Here is a 17,339-nt window from a genome sequence, read left to right on the forward strand (position 1 = left end):
TATATTATTGTGTTGCATTCTTGTACGTAAAAAATATTACATTTAAGAATCAATGCATACATACATATATGTAAGAGTCGTAAAAAATTCTAGTAAAATAGGCGAAATCCTGGCAGTGGAGAGTTTCGCTACGTCGTGCCAAGATAATCAAGGGTTAACCACACGAATGGTGAACCATCTCCGCGACATTCCGTTGCGGATGTACCGTCGTTTGGGTCTAATAAAATCGCAACGACCACCAAGTTTTCTTATAACGCGGAGTTGACGTTTTTTTTTTCTATGCGCATATCTCGAGCTGAAAAAATATAGACTTCGACGAGAAGTTGACGACAACGATGACGTCAAGTCATTCGACACCCGAAACGATATCTCTTTTCTCCTCCTCTACTTTCTAAGTTTCGTCTCCAGCCGTGCATAGATCCACCAGTGTCGGTGCCATCTCGCATTGAATTTAACATGGAAATTCGGAAACTTCGGCGTTTCTCCCGAAGTAAAACCACCGATTGCATTATTTCGTACTCAAGAACTTTCATCGTAACTTAAATACGGTCCATATATCAGAAACAATAAAAGCATTAGCTGTTTCCTTTCAACGAAATTTTATATGTGCAAGGTTCCTTCTACTATCGAAGACGAGTCGCGGCGCGAATTAAGTGTTGCCTTAAGTGGATCGTAAAGTACTCTATCGCAGCGAAAGGAATTTAAGAAAATGTTAGAAAAATAAACGCCTTCAAACCAAAGAGTAAAAAGATATTCGATTTGCCGTTCCGAGTAAATTTAAACGGAGCAAAGGTATACGCGGTAAATCATCTGTCCTGATTTCTTCCATTTCAATATGTCTCAATCCCGTGCTATATGAATGTGATCCGTAGTATAAATCTGCTAATTAATGTGATAAAGTGAATAAAAAAAAAAAAAAGGTAAATTAGATCTCGTTCTTTAGCAACAATCATTATGATGTGACTTCACAAAGAATGGGAAGCGACGTGGAATGAAGGAGCGGAATCTTCTTCCAGATTAACTCTGGTGATGTTTGTGACAGCGGGTGCAAGTTTAGTGGCTTGGTGTCAACAGTGCGGAAATGTATGCCGTGTGCTGTGAAGAAGTGAGCTGTTTGATACGAGCGGATGCGGCGAGCACAGTGGTAAACTTACGGTTCAAACGAACGACGGCGGCTTCCATCTCTCCCCCTGCGAAGAACTCTCGAATTCGATTTCAAGCGCTATCGAAATTTCCGACGGCGCCAAGTGAAAAGAAGAGGAGGGCAATTTGTTTCCGAGGAGACAGATAGAAAGACAGGCAGACGAGAGGACAAGCGGAGGAAAAGAGATTTTATTTTAAACCGAGAAAATTCACACTTACGAGATCACGACCGGTAGGTACTCCACTCGCGAGAATAGTTCTCGCAGAGGAGGGTGAGAGATCCGTGTGAACAATGAGATCTATGAGATTTAGGTCGAGACGAGATGCGAGAGAGGCTCTGAAAGGCGGGAAGGCGAGAGGTGGGGATAAAGATGCACCGCGGTTGCACCTTCCGAAGACGCAAGTCGCTCCTATGATCGACTGGATTCCACTGGTGGTGGGTGTCGCGCTAAAAGTCGGGCTGACCACCAGGGTGTCAAAGGCTTTCCGCGCGGCCAGCTGATCGGGACTCGCTCGCAGCCTCACCGTTGATAAGGACGCCGTTTCTATCGTGGACAACGCGCTCGTCGGCCGCGAGCATAATGTCCCGCGTGCGTGAATGCGGAGGATGAGAGAGACCGAGAGTGACGATAAACGAAGACGAGATCCGGAGGGGTGAAAAATCTATGGGACACGCTATATAAACCTCGGGGCAAGGATTCAACAAACGTCCCTCCGGCGATGTAGATTCGCGATTGCCGATGCGACGCGCTCGCGCGAACCCACGCCAGGCCACTGCATGCGATGCGATTACGCGGCCGGAGCCAACCCTCCGCGCCACGCCAACCCCACCACGAGCGAGAGGACCACGCCACCCTTCTCTGGCTTTACCCTCCGGCGGGAGACACCACGCCGTCGACCTACTCTTGTCGTCTTTCGAACGACTCTCCCATCTTCGAGGTGTCGTCGTGCCACGGCCACTCTCGACCCCATCACCCCCTCGTGACCCACGCCCCATTCCCTGCATCACGCTGTGTTCCCGATTGTAACACCGCACGTGACGCGTGTGTACGCGTCTCGATTGTCACGCGCCTCGGTATTTGGAAAAATCGATGGTCAACTGAAAAAAAGAGTGCGGTGGAATTTTCGAAATGGGAACGATGAAAAACAATTCTCGAGCGCAGGCTACATATATAGATAGTGGAGTATATGAGATTCTCCGTATATAACAGCGAATAACATGTGCCAAACAAATATCCCGCAAGGTAACCGACTAAACTTTTCCAACACGTTTGGCAAGTCTCTTTACATCAAATATGTATATACAATATATTATAGCCTTGATATAAAGTGACTTATCAAACATGCTGGAAAAGTTCAGTCGGTTATTTCTTTATATACTTTACATCAGTTTGAATATCTTTTTTAACGGTTATAAAACTGTTCCTAAACGAACTTTAAAATTAATATTTCTTGTCATCGCAAGTTCTCGTCGTCCCATCGTACGTATTTTGCTGTAATGAATAACGAATTCCACCAAACCGATGACATAAACGGACGCGACAGACATGTAAAACGTGTCCTGAAAAGCACCGCAGTTCAACGAGGATGCGCCGCTGATGCGAGAGCACTGTCAGGCACGTGACTGGATTGAAATCGACATTCGCGAAAATCGAACAATTGTCGGGGAGCATTGCCAAGCGAAACGTCATACGAGTTCGACTCTTCTGTAAGATATTTCAGTAACAACCCGATGAAAGATGCCAGGGAGGATGAATCCATTTTACGAACGAGCTTACACAACAAAGTAGATTCGATAGAGACGCAGACGTCGACCTTTTCGTGAATTTTTCTTTGCAACAATGTCCTTTATCGAACGAACGAAGGGAACGAAGTAAAATTCTGAAAGTACAATCTGGCGATTGCACAATTTTACGGTATTAAAAATTGTTTTACTTTTACTTTTTGTCGTGCGATGAATTTCCAGTGAAATTTGTGGCGTATCAAGGGGACAAAAGCGGGGCGAGAACTTTTGCCTCGGGAACTTAACGTTAATTACTTAAAAGCTACGTCCTTACGCTATTAACTTTCTCGATATTTGACTTTCGAGGATGTTGCGACGTCGGTTTCTTTTGTATCGTGCATAGGATGCTTCACGAGAGAGAACTTTAATGCCAGGTACGGAGATGCATTTCGCTTCTTACGGAAAACAAGAAAGGATTCTCGCTAAGTAGGACGACACGAGTTCTCTCGCTAAATCTCGGCTGCCAACTTTCAACTATTGTATAGAAAACATTTGAGATAATATACCTCCTAACCCGCAGTACGAATGCAATACACGTATATAATAAATAAAGGATTCCTCGCCAGAAAGAATAAGAGATGATTGAGAGGTCACTAAATAAAATTCAAAAAAGATAAAAGCTTTCTATTTCTACCAGAAATCTGATCTTCTCTGATATAAAATTTTCAAAACTGGATTTCAGGTTTTACGAGATAAACCGCATTTGTACAGCAGACTTTATACGTATACATATAATCAATAGAGTCAAATATTTTGGAAGCTGAATTGGATCTGATACTTTTTTTTATAATATGCTCAATGATTTCAAGAAGAAAGTGATTTGATCAAAATAATTATGATTTAAATACATATAATATAAGTAACAAAATGATAGCAAAGTTGTCTAATTTTTCTTAATACTTAGAATCATTTTTTTTTTAAACCATAACGAGTTAAAAACACTATTATTACTAATAAGATAGATACTCAAATGTCCCTGGAAACAAATACAAAGTTTCCTGCGATTTAAGGATTTAAATTCACACACTGACATTATTTATAAAAGCATATGTTTTAAATTTGATGCAATTTTTAACATTTCTGATTTTCCTTACAACCTCCATAAGCAAAAGAAAAAATATATTTTTGGCAGCATACTTTTGATAATATTTTTAACAAATCGTTAAATTATCATAAGTATCAACACAAAAACAACTTATAATCTCAAATATTCTCAGTCTTACTTCTCCTAAATTCACCGAGAATTGTTTCTTACCGTTTTAAAGCTTTCGACAATTTTCATTTTAATATCGAGACCTTTTGAAGTAACTCGATTATAGAATGCCTGCGCTTTGATGAGTTCCAGACACGTAATTCCTCTGACATTTCGCGTACGGAAAAGTCCGGAGATTGTAATTTCGTCGAGGATAAAAACGTTCGAGTCCGATGTCGTACTTCAGCGTAGAAGTATCAGCTGCCCATCGGAACATCATTCGGACGTACTGCGATATTGGTTTTCAACCAACTTGCCGATGGAAATTGGAGTTCGATCATGTATTTTTCTCGATAATTGCAAACTGTTCCTTGTCAAGTAGCGACGAAACTATTTAGGTAACGTAAAAGTATCGAAGATCTTAAAGTTCCTCGAATTTCTCGAATGCAATGCGATGTTAATTTACGACTATCAGCGATAACAATGCTCTCTGTATACAATACTGTACACAATTATTTGATTGCCTCGATATAGCAAATGCAATATACCATCTTGATCTATTCGAACTAATTAATAGCGGTTTAATTGTGGAGCTAATTAATAGTGAAAAGCCAATTTCCAATTTCTCTTCAATTGTAATAAAATGGTCTTTTATCAAGCAAATACTTTTACTTATTAACATAATAACGCCAATATTTATAATTTTGACTTATATCTTGATTGTAACATAATAATTAAAACATCGCGGAAATTAATGTTCTCAATTTTCTTCAAAATTTCTTCGCGATTTTATCGATATTAATTCGATCAGTATTTTCCGCTGCCAAGTGCGGCAGCAAACCAAAATATCCGCTTCAACAAGCGCGTACAAGGAGCTTGTAAACATACTTTCGCGCGGTCGACGAGGAATCGATTGTTGAAAGCGATCGAAACGAATGGTAGTGCATGTCCGACGACATCCACTCCCGTGTGGATCGATGAGTCCGAATGCCGCGTGTACATTCATTATTCATTTTCAAGGCTTCCTCGCTATTCCGCACTCACTAACCATAGAGAACTTTCGGTGCTCTAGATTTCTTTCGCCACAAAACGGTTGGCGGTTGCGGTCAGGAGCACCGAAACTCGCGCCTGAAGTGTATTCCGCTTTAGGCGCTGGCTCGAGAACACGACGATGTACTGCTTTAATAATAATACTTGAGAATTGTTGGACTACGGAGAACCACTAACAAACGACTATGTCTACTAGAATCTTTCTACTACTATGTCCCTTTTATCTGTCTATGTCTATATATAAAATGTTTAAATTTAATTTCAAGAAATAATCAATATCTATTTGCATGTCACATTTGTCAGGATACATTAATCATTGATGGAGTTTCGAGTGCTTTTTCGTTGCTTTTCTTTGTGGCGATAGTTTCCCACGTACATCGATTAATTTAGCGCAACATCCATTATCAGCTATCAGAAGAGCCACCCCATTAGGTAAATGCCATTTATCGGTTAGTGGATAGGACACGTTAACAGTGTAGTGTGCTTGCCGATAGTAATAATAACTCGCGCTAAATCATCAATGAGATACGGGCGTGTCGATACGTTACAATATTGTTTCTTCTCTGTGCTAGAAATATCTCGCGTTATAGGTTACGAACTATACTTCTTGCGCACCAAAAATTGAATATATTTCATCTTTTTCTTATCTGTTTGTTACGAGATTTCGTTCAACTGCGCCACAACCGAAAGATTCGCGCGCGATAAAGAATCAAGGACTTCCGCCTCGTCTGGGCTGGGCGATAATTTTGCAATCAATATGTGCCGAAAGAAATCGCGGACGGCCGACGCCAAGCTTGATCAGCATTAAACATGTGGTTGGACGACTGGGCCTCGTCCCTTTGTGAATCGTCGATAACGAGATATATACACAAAGTGCACGATCCGCGAGAACGTGTGCGAGCGCCGATATTCTTGACCGTCGGTCGAGACGATTCAGACGATAAAAGATCGGGCAATGCCGCTGATTTATCGCTTTATCAACGGCCTCCTTCCGGACTCGAGATAGAGCGTGGAAGCAGCGCGGAAAAACGAGCGTCTCAACGATGATCCGTATATCGTCGCTGATGCGTGGCGATTAATCTCGAGGTCTGGAGAGACGCAGCCCACTCCGCGAGATTAATGGAGCGCGGATGCGCTTCCTCCTTGTAACAGCTAACAGCCACTCGCGAACTTCGGCAACAATCGGATATCGAATCTTTCGCCGCGAGTACTCCGAAGGAAAGTCGCGGATAACTTTTACGGTATATCGAAAATATACGCGGAGATGTCGCGGCGATAACAGATTTCGCTCTTTTTCCACGAGGAAGTTCGGCGAGTCGATATCTCGTCTCGGTGACCCTGAAATTTCTGGATCCCGGTAATTAATCTTTCTCCGGTGACGTATTGCGACAATCGCGATGTTCCATTACTGCCAATACTATTGCAACATTCATCGAGATAGATTCGAAGTTTAAATTCTAAATTTTTTTTGTATTAATAACACTTGTAACATAAAATTAAAAGCGTTGATTTCGAAGTGAATTTTAACAAGTGGCTGCAAATTCAATATAAATACTTTGAATGTATAGATGGAAATGAAATTCAGTCAGGATTTCTCTAGGATGATATCTATGTTACACGCTGAGTCTGCATGAAAGGAGCAGCTGCAGCTCATCACGAAGACGGCAGATCAAATTTGGCAAGGCAGGAGTAATCGATAGTATCCGGAATGATGCCCGCAGAGGAATTGGCTTTGTGCCGAACGATAAATCTTTACGTCAAAATAATAAATGTCCGTTATCGTCTTATGCACTCGCGAGAGGAGTTAATGTAATTTACATCAACAGCTCGCAATAACACGAAAGTAATATGACAAGCATAATCCTCATTAATCATCTCATTATAACGTCCAATTAACGGTGATCGCAAAAGTATTAGTGAAAGAAATCCGGAAAGAAACTATTACATCTTGAGATTACTATCTTAATATTATAATTTTCATTACGTAGTAAAATGTACAACTTGTATAAAAGCAGCTACACTCAGGTTGTAAAATTTTGTTCCTATTTTAATGGAATATGTTTTAAGTTGTATATTAAATTTATAATTATACCCAAAATTTTGTAACTTTTACAAAACTGTTAAGATTAATTTTTCTAAACTCAATAGTTTTGGAAATATTATTTCTTTGTACTTAAAAATCGCGCGTTTTCTCAAAAAATTGCTTTTAAAGAAAATTACAGCGCACTGTTAGACATTAACAGATAATATCGTATGATAATTAGCTCTGGATGATATATATATATCATCCTCTGTAACATCCATTACAGCATAATATACTACCTCAACGCATATCATATTGCTACACGTAATTCTACGTAAAACGTCAGTGTAAAGTATTTATCGTTTCGTTTACCAAGAGACTTTACGTTAAAAACGTATAAAATTTTCCAAAAATTTATGACATTAAACTATTCATCAAACGATGCGCAAAATAATGCACAACTACGATGATGTTCAGTGACGATCAATGAGTGGCAGTTTATGCGACATAGCGTCAATCGTTAAAGAAAGAATTATTGCGTTAATATACGTGTCATCTGTGCCAAGCGGGTGCATTCGTGGGTAGTTGAAATCGCAAAGCTGCTCGACTTATATTATACGCAACGGTTGCGCACGCGAGTGACAAGTAGAATTTTTGCGCAACTGTAGATGCGTATCTTAAAATACGTGCTATTTCAGGATATTACGCACGTAGAAATTACTTCATATTAATTGGCAATCTGTCGTTGTAAATCTCGATACGAGAGAAAACCATTTTCAGACACAAAATATATTTATTTGCAAGGTAATTGTAATTGACTGTTTTTACTTAATAATTGTGATTGTTTGATTTATATATATTTTTTATAATTCTGCAAGAAACGCAGAGATTCGAACCAAAGATTATAAATATATCTTGTTATTGCTATAGCGTAAAGAAATATATATTTTGTGCTAATAAAAATAACAGGTTTTTGCTACAAAATAGCGTTTAATTCATTTCATTCGTTTTAAAATAACAGCTGACATTTAATTTCAGCATCATTCCGATTATCATCCTCTTTGATGTTCGTGCAATAATTTTTGCCTTTGTAATTTAATTAAAAAAAAAAACATTGAATTATTAAATTTATTATAAATTAATTTTATTTCCTTTCTCTTTGGAAGTTATGCAAAATCGTCGAAATTCAACGATCTGCCTCGTTTATTTATTAAAAACGCATTAAAAGGTCATATGCAGTGTGTTCAAATGAAATACCACCTATTAAAAATTATTTTAAATTTTTCCAACAATCCAATATTTAAACGTTTTATTAAGATACAGTAATTTGTTAGTTCACATCTCTTTATGAATCAAAAGATTTGTCAAAGATCTCTTTTGACAATGCTGACAGTTCGATATTAGAGATATACGATAATTGTCTTGATAACTGAAAGGCTGCGGCGGCAGAGATCCCGCTAATCGAAAATCTGTGATAATGAAACGGATACTCTTACCTTGCTTCTTAAAGAGCGGGCGATACTGCGCGAGGCCGATGTCGGTAAGCCACTGGTCCGCCTCCGTGAGTTCCCCATTACTTCCGGTCCCTGCGGCGAGCATCAACAGCTTTCCCAGGGAGAGAACCATGGAAAGAGCCAAGAACACCCCGGATAGCACCGTCGACCATCGTGCCATTGCCCGTGGAGTGCATCTACAACGAGGAAAAAGGAACGTCGAGTACGGGCGATCGGTCGGTTACCGGATTGCGATTTTTCGGCGGACACTCGGCGAAACGTTGCCCGCGACGATCTCACGAATCTCCGCGCGATTCCATCATCGACGACTGACAGTCGGCTGCTCCCGGTGCCGCGTGCTGATTTGCTGAACGTCGAAACTGACAGGTTAACGCGTAGGAATTGGAGGTTAGGTGCGCCGCGGTGTTTGTAAACAAGCGTGGGCGCCGCGCCGGCCGATCAGCTGATCGCGAGCCGATCAGTCTCGTCCCGGCGTAAAATCGGCTTACCACATTTTCGCGGGAGCCGTTCTCTTGCCGCACGCGGCCTCCGACACCACCGTGATACTCGCGCGCAACTTTACGCTGGAACAATACGCATGCAGCGGTACGCCGTTGAGGGAACTGCAGAATTGCAGATATGGAGCGACAGGTGGAGAGACTGGAGAGCTGGAGAGGCGCGATAGGGAATTTCTCAAATCGGAGCGCGCGTGAAAGGCAAAGTATCCGAATAAATCGTAAAATATTATTCCGATTTTCAATTATGTTTTCGTATTTACCTCTGTTTCCGTCATTTCTTCTATAATTTTATGCTTAAATGTGTTTGCAACTTTGCACGATAATATTTACCATCATATATCATGAATTTAATGTATGCACAATAAAAAATAATTAACAATTCTTGCGATGTATTTAAATAAATATTTAACAAAGATCACCGGAATAAGGTATTCTTAAAGATGAACAATTTTATGAAAATCGCGTGACTGTTAAAATCTAGATGATTAATTTACAATATAATATTAATTTTATAATTAATTATTATTCTGGTGTTTTTATAGATATACATCTGTGGTTTCATGATATCTAGATACAAAATAAAATTATAAATAAATATGGTTTGTTCTACGACAGAGAAGAGAAAGAAATTTGCCAACCGTGGATAAACCAGACGTTGAAGTTCAAATCGTCAATATAGATTTCTCACACGGGCGACATCGCGAGACATTGTGCTCAATTTTTAACCACTCAGTCTCAACTTGATCGATAAAATAACAAAATTGGAAGATATTTCGACTGTATTACGGGGAGAGAAAGAATTAATATATAATAATAATACATTATAATTCTATTGTATCCATGCGTTGTAACTGATTAAATTTTGGAGTTTAATGCTTAATTAACAAAAGAAAAAATTCAGCTGTGGCGTAATTTTACTGACGACGAGAGGATATAATAAGCTCACTTTAAACGATCTACATAATTCATTCAGATTTCAAAATAAAATTCTTACAATAGATATAATATAGAATTTTCCTAAATCGATCATAAACCACCTTCCCCATAATTTCAGCAAGACAAGAATCGTTTAAGAATGGAATTATTTCCGAGGTCGATAACAGATTTTAACCGGTTTAATGAAACAGATAATTATAATTAAAATAAAAATCCGCGCTCGCAATAAGGGAGACGAAGGTCCCCCTTTTACGCGGTTGTTAAAGATTCTCTCGCCGGAACGAGTTTTGATGCTCCCGATTCGATACACGGAACGATGTTGTAAATTGGTTGCTGGGGCGTAATGGGTGAATCTCGTTTTTCACTCGTGTCCGATAAAGGAGGCAGAATTAACGGTTACGAAAAGGGCGCACGTACGAAGCGCGGTGCTCTCTTCCCGGCATCGTCGCATTCGCCGAATGCACCGTCGAATGTCGAATGCGACCGAGTTCTCGGCAGACTAGGCGTAAAAGTCGGTAGTCGGTACCCCGGACCCCGGCTGAGACTGGTGGATCGCAGCGAATGCCATGCACGATCGTCCTCGTGTCTCGTGTTCGCCGACGCGGCGCACGTGTATTCTAGGCTGGTGACTGCGCGTATATTCGACCGTGTCGTCGCTAATTTGACCGCATGTGCCGTTTTCACGCAGCTTCTATGTTAACCAAGTTTTATACAACCTCGAACATCTGTGTCTAACATTCCCACGCTATATGACGTCAAGACGAACATTCCACTCCTCTCCTGTAGAATTACCCAGGAAATTTCTCGGTTTTGAGAAAACTTTTCGAACGTGTGTGTGATAATACCCATATCGATCAATTCGTGACGATAATTGAAAACATTGTCCTATTTAGCTATAAAGCACACACTGTGTGTCTCTTATAATTCCAAAATATAAATATATAAATATAATAATTAGATACATACATTTTAATGATATATATATTCGACATATCGATATACAACTATTCAATATGTTCGCTATAATTGCTATATATCGTCGAATCGGAATACGGTCTACATCGTTCGATAGCGTGGAACCAAATGAGAGAAGATCGCAATATGGGGGAAATAATGTATTAAGTAGATCAGGCACGGTGAGAGCGGCTTCGAAGTATCGGTTCGCCGCAGGCGAATCGGCAAAACATGCAAATTATATACGCAGCCGCGCGGGTACAGTGCGATATTCTAGCGGCATTATCACACGTTTCATCGATCTGTGCCTCCTCGTAAAAACTTTGGCCGCGTGAAATGCATCTGCCACTATTTTCCCTCGCTTTAAAAAGGCGAAGCGCTCAAAAGCGAAAAGCGCACCGAGCGCACCAGTCTCTGTTATATACCTGTGCTTTTATCTCTTATAGGATCTTATTTCAGACGCGGCGTGGACGTGAGCTGTAAGCAGATTTGAGACGGCGAAATGTCTTAAGCGAATTGGGCGTAATTTAATCCGCGTCCAAGTGTCATCGCTGAGCATCCGCTGGTGCAGCGACTGCGAGTGGGTGGTCAAGAGGATGCGACAATAATGCACGACGCGACGTACGCGACGCGATGCGAGCGAGTAAGCGCACGCGAGAATTTCGGATAATTACGCGAAATTTCGCACAAACTCTCGACGAGAGTGACAAGCAGGCGTGCTAATTCTCTCGCGTATCGCCCGTTAAACCGCGCGGCTCCGTCGACTTGGCACTGACGTGCGAAATACATTTTGGCAGCGACCCTTCCGACGCGCTATCTCCGCGGATCTGATTGTGGCGCGAATTAAAGTAGATTGGTATAATAAGTGGAATGAACGGAGCGACGTACGAAGCGCGCGATACACAACCGAAAAGAAGCGCAAATTGCGCCTCGCTGCGCCGACGAGGCATAATATGTATCGCGTGTTAAGATTGAACGTGATTATCACGGTAACCGCGGCAGTTGCGCCGTTACGCAAATGCTGCGAGCGAGAAAATGCGCCGCTGTACCGCGAAGCAAGAACGTAACGCGACGTGGCGTGTCGGCAAGACATCTCTATATCGATATGTCCGTTCGGCCTTGCGATTCAGCCATTGGCTGGGTAAGCCAATGGTTCGATGATCAGAGTTGGAATCGACATCCACAATGGATAATTCAATCTATTCAACGTTGCTCGATCGAGAAATTGCTGCCACGTTAACGCCGGTGCGCGTTAATCCGGCACGGCGATCGTGCGGTCGATCGGTTCAGTTCAGAAACCCTTTGACTGGGGCTCGTCCTCGACACTGACAATGAGCTTCGAAATTACGCGTCTTGCGGCTTTACCGAGCAGACACGAACCGTGCGGTCGCGGTTTTAGTTGGCGTGCACCAGCGCGATTAGAGCCGTCCATCTTGGCTGCGATTCAGGTGTCTGATTACGGATGTGCGTTGCACAAGTGTGACATTGATGCACACGCGTGCCTAGGCATCCTCATAATTATCGCGGGGAATTATCGTTCGGTCCAAAGGAGGGAATTTCGTGCTCGCGCGAGGCGTATTCCTCCGAGCGAGACGGTAATTATGTCAATGAGGCAAAAACGGGAAGGGGACGCGATCGAATCGTGTAACTGTGCGTACGCGCATACTCTTTTTCGCAAAAAAAAGCCGTCAGGCCCGTTTACGTCACCGCTAATCGGTTTTTGTTGAAACGTCGATCGAATTAACCTACGCTCAACGAACACATCTGATGAAATATGAAATTGAAAAAAAGTTGAATCCACCTTACACTTGAATCGTCGATTTTTCATTAAAGTTATGCATTTATTCGGGCGACAATCTAGTCCCGCGAAGAAAGTTGTTCGCGACGTATTTCGTCGTTCTATCCGGAGCGTAAAGTTACGAGCACGGGACCGGAACCGTCTTTGACATCGGCGAAATGTTTATTTAATACATGGAGATTCGCGAATCCACGAAGGAGGATGAGAGAGGAGGCTGCCATGCGTGCACGGCTCTTTTTTTCTGTCATCCCGTATTATTTATCTGTCGCATCCGGCCAAGAGATATTATTCCCTGCCCAACGCCCAGGCGTTTTATTTTCTCCCGGTACTCGCGAGATGTACGTTCTTTCGAGAGACAGACAGAACGAGCGAGCGTGTGCGCGCGCGCGACAGAACCGGACGCGGTGCGCACGTGGAATTTAAAAGACGCGACATTTTTATGGGACTTTCATTTGTGCCAGGCGACGAGAAATTTTCTCCTCATATCATTTCGAATGACCGATATTTTTTTGCACTATGTTGTTATGCTGATTTTTTTTACTTCCTTTCTAGAAACAGAACTGGAGGAGAGATCAGGAAGCAGTTAAACTATCGGTTAAGGTTAACCAATATCGGTGAAACCGGCTTATAGAGTAATAAATCGTGCTAATCAGTCTGCCAAGCTCTAATCCTTCGTGATTCTTTTTAATCTACCTCAAAATGCAAACCTGCTTATCGGCTCTGTCACTCTTGCTTGACAGGAAAATAAATTCGCTATTCGACTCTTCTAAATAACAAGAAAACTGGATCATTCGTAAACAAATCGCTAAAGCAATTATTCGTGCATTATTCTTGCGGGCATTCTTGAATTTCGTTCAGCTATTTATAAATCGATATCAATTAACGACGGTCTGGTTTAACGGTATCTCATACTCTGGACCGGGATAACACAACGACATTTTATGGTATATATCAACCTCGACTCGAGCTCGCGCGCGTGGCTACGTAATGTACTTATATCAATCCGAAACGCCGTTTTATCGGCATGCGTATAATTAGAGCGGTTAATAGCCACGCCTCGGGCACTGGGCAGTCGGAAAACCGTAAACGCACGGATCGCGAAATGCTTTACGCACCATGTATTAACCATAAGTCCGTAGCCGCAAGATTTACGATTAGAAACTCGTAGACGAATACGGATAACAGGCATTCGATTTCAACTTTTAGACGACGCATCGCGTCAACAAAACCGACGATGTAAAACAGTAATTTCCCCGCATAAAGTATTCGAAACCCGGCGTAAAGACGGCGTTTATTAGAGCGTTATACTCCGCGAAGTCGCGGAAACATTCACTTCTACCGTCTTAATTGAGATTTCAATCGCGTCGTATAATCTCGAAGTATACATATACATATACGATTAGATATTTTATAACTTGCATATTAAAACTCCATTAAATTAAGATAACTTGCAATAATTTCGTCTGATGAGCAAAATAACGTGTCTTACGACAAATCTACGACGTTTCATGGATGTGCATGTGTACATACCAACAAAGTGGATCACATCTTCTGGCAGAGGCCAACGGTCGTTCCGTTCACGTCATTAAATTAACTTTCTGGTCGAACATGCATATGTATATCGAGGGCGCGGAAATAGCTTTCGCTCGTCCAAGTTGCTCTGTCAGAAACCGGCAGAATGCATTATACGTTGAGAACTCGCATAATAACGTTGAGAAGCGTCCTGGCTGGTTATTCCTTTCTGCGAAGTGTGCACGTTATTTGCGCAGTTAATTCGGATGTGGCGAACTGTTTGACGTTTTCACTAACACTTTGAAGCTTCGAAGAACATTACCATTGAGTTTACAATTCATTCCGCTTACTTTATCTTCTCGTAAAAGATACAGAGTCTTTCACAGAGGCCAAATGGATAAACTCCATGAAATAAAAGATACAGAAAATTGATTATAAACTAATCATGTGTTTTGACAGTAATTTTAAGAAATTTGAAATGTAGTTGATCAGTTTGGCTTCTGGGAAGCTCATTAAGAAATCGTATTACCTACAATGCAATAAAGTTATTTAAAATTTTATTGCATTTTATTTATTGATTATTTACCACTAAACACACTGTGCAAGTTGAAGAGGTCTGGCTCCTCACATTTCTCACGACGGAGATGAGAACCACGGCGGAAGAGGGTCGATCGCAATTGATCGCAAAATTAGGTTGTGAACAAAAGCAACGGACGCTGAGACGAGAGGAAATACGTAGCTAGCTAGCCATGTAAGGCGGCTTCTCGGTATAAGAAAGGCAGCTAGGCGGCGACTGAGCCGTTTATTATAGAAGATAATGGAGTCCATTCAAATTCAATCCGGTCAAAAGGTATCGCCAGTTCGCCGGCTGTGCTACCTCGTACCGTCATTCAGATGAGTCGCTTAGCTTAGACACTTATCAACTTTCTTCGACTCGTCCGCAGTCTTGTTCAGCAAAAATTCATCGACTTCAACGTGCAAGACGCAACTCGTCGCGTCGCTCGCGAGGATAGGATATCATGCGGGGCGTTTTTGCCATCGTAAACCCTGCTGGAGACGCAACTCAAGGAGCATAAATCGAATGGTCAGGTATTATAGGCGTGCTCGGAGAATAAAAGAGCGGATTCGTAATTGAAACGAGCCGTTCCGCACGTCCAACGTGATCTCGGCTCGCGTTGTTAAACGCGTCGTCTCGGATCGCTCGATACCAGATCGATTCGATCAGCCGAGCCGATTGAAGATCGCGAACGAGATACTTACTGTCCGCGGATCCCGTGTTCTCGATTTTACAAGTGTAGGCGCGGACAAAGCGCGGAAAATCGGTCGTACAGCTGCCGGCTATCCTTAGACCGAGTATTGACGTTAAAGACGCAAGTGGGTTAATAGTAAGGATTGGGGAACGCTGATGCGTGTTACGTGCTCGTGTGTATGTATACACATGTATGTACACGCAAGGATTCTGCTACGGTTCACTAGCGCGACCGCTGACAGTGATGTTGATGAATGATCGCCCGCGGATTCCGCGCCGCGCCGGGGCGATTCGGTTGCAGCAACTTGCAACTGCATCTACGTACGAAATATCTTCCCGCAGGCCACTGCCATACTTTCGTGCGGAACGATCAGCAAACGCGACCGCACGCGTTTTTAGTTCTCCTTCTATGTCAGACGAAAGCCGTTAATGGGAGCAACGAGAGCGATTTTATCGAATCTAGAAAAGTGTATTTTTATTCTTTCGAAAATGTTCAGAAATTTCGAAAGTGTAAAGTTTACTGTTAATAAATTTAATTTTACCACGTTAAAACGGACAGAATTATTTATGACGCGCGAAATAAAGATTTGATAATTTTTACAATGTTTCTTTCAATGTTATTCCCTTTGAATTCTAAAAGGTTAATACCACGCCATTAAATTTCTAGCTATTCTAGCATGAAAAACGTAACATCTAATTACATCGCTTTAATTCCTTCCGGAATTTCTCCCGGGAGAGAGACAGCAAAAAGAGACAGAAATACATGTCAATCGCGCAGCGACAATGTCGGACTTGCAGCGAATTCGTCACGCGCGTGAAAACTGGCGTTCAGAATGTAAGTAGGAAAGGAGACTAATGTCGCTATCGTTAGCAAGAACATCCTCCGACATTTCTTGCGACAGTTCAATTAGAAAGTGTAACCGTTAATTGTGTGCGCGCGGTCCTTGCATCGGCTTGGAGATAGAACGGCTTCTCTTCTTCCTGTCCAAGAATCATGAAAATGCCGTACTTTCAATTAATTAGTGCTCCAGGCCGACGCCCCACGTTCACTCGGCCTCACGTCTCGCTCGACCTACTCCGCCGTTTTGTTATCGGTAGCTTTCTCGGGAACGATCTCGTGACTCGATCTTCTTATCAGTTCTAATATCCGTGTGACAGGCGTGCGACGTTCGAGCGTATTATCACTTTAATCCTGAAAGTCGGATGTGACGAAATGACATATAGAGTCTCGCGCGTCGTTTTGTGTTCGGTGTGCGTACACTGTGTGCAGTCAACAAATGTAAATCTGCGATTTTTTCGTTTTTCTTTTCGGTCATAAAATCGGAGACGTCTGTTCTTTCGTTCTCATACCTCCTTCTCCGTATTCGAATCCTCGTTATCAACCGCGATCCATGTCAGGACCGCGAGCGAAGCATCCTTGGCCTCTAATCCATCGACGGCGAGTGGAACGAGATCCTCTCACACGTCGTCTGGACGACGACGGAAACTATCGAAGAATTGATCAAGGAAGATGAAGTGGCCGAAGAAGGACGACAAGAAGAGCAGAAGAAGGACGTCTCACGGTGGAAAAGGAAGAGCTGGCCTAGAAACGCTGAGTCGGTGTTCCTCGGCGATGTGTTCCGTACATCCAGAAGTGACGAAGAAGAAGAAAGACGGGAGCAGGAGAGAGAGGAGGGGCCGGTGGGGTA

At 42.2% G+C, this 17,339-nt stretch overlaps 1 protein-coding gene across 6 annotated transcripts in view; it reads right to left on the reverse strand.

Annotated features, from left to right (window-relative positions):
* LOC139820646 (apoptosis-resistant E3 ubiquitin protein ligase 1) overlaps positions 1-17,339 on the reverse strand; it is a 61,695-nt gene that overhangs the window by 15,380 nt on the left and 28,976 nt on the right. For 2 of the 6 annotated variants that reach the window (XM_071791062.1, XM_071791060.1), the window contains exon 1: positions 1,155-1,903. In XM_071791062.1, the coding sequence (XP_071647163.1) occupies positions 1,155-1,182 (28 nt within the window). In that variant the 5' untranslated portion in view covers positions 1,183-1,903. Of the gene's footprint in view, positions 1-1,154; positions 1,904-8,687; positions 9,339-17,339 lie in introns of those variants that run through there. The other 4 variants (XM_071791056.1, XM_071791059.1, XM_071791057.1 and 1 more) reach the window with 4 other exon arrangements.

The sequence above is a fragment of the Temnothorax longispinosus genome, chromosome 10 (assembly GCF_030848805.1).
Source record: "Temnothorax longispinosus isolate EJ_2023e chromosome 10, Tlon_JGU_v1, whole genome shotgun sequence".
NCBI lineage: Eukaryota > Metazoa > Arthropoda > Insecta > Hymenoptera > Formicidae > Temnothorax > Temnothorax longispinosus.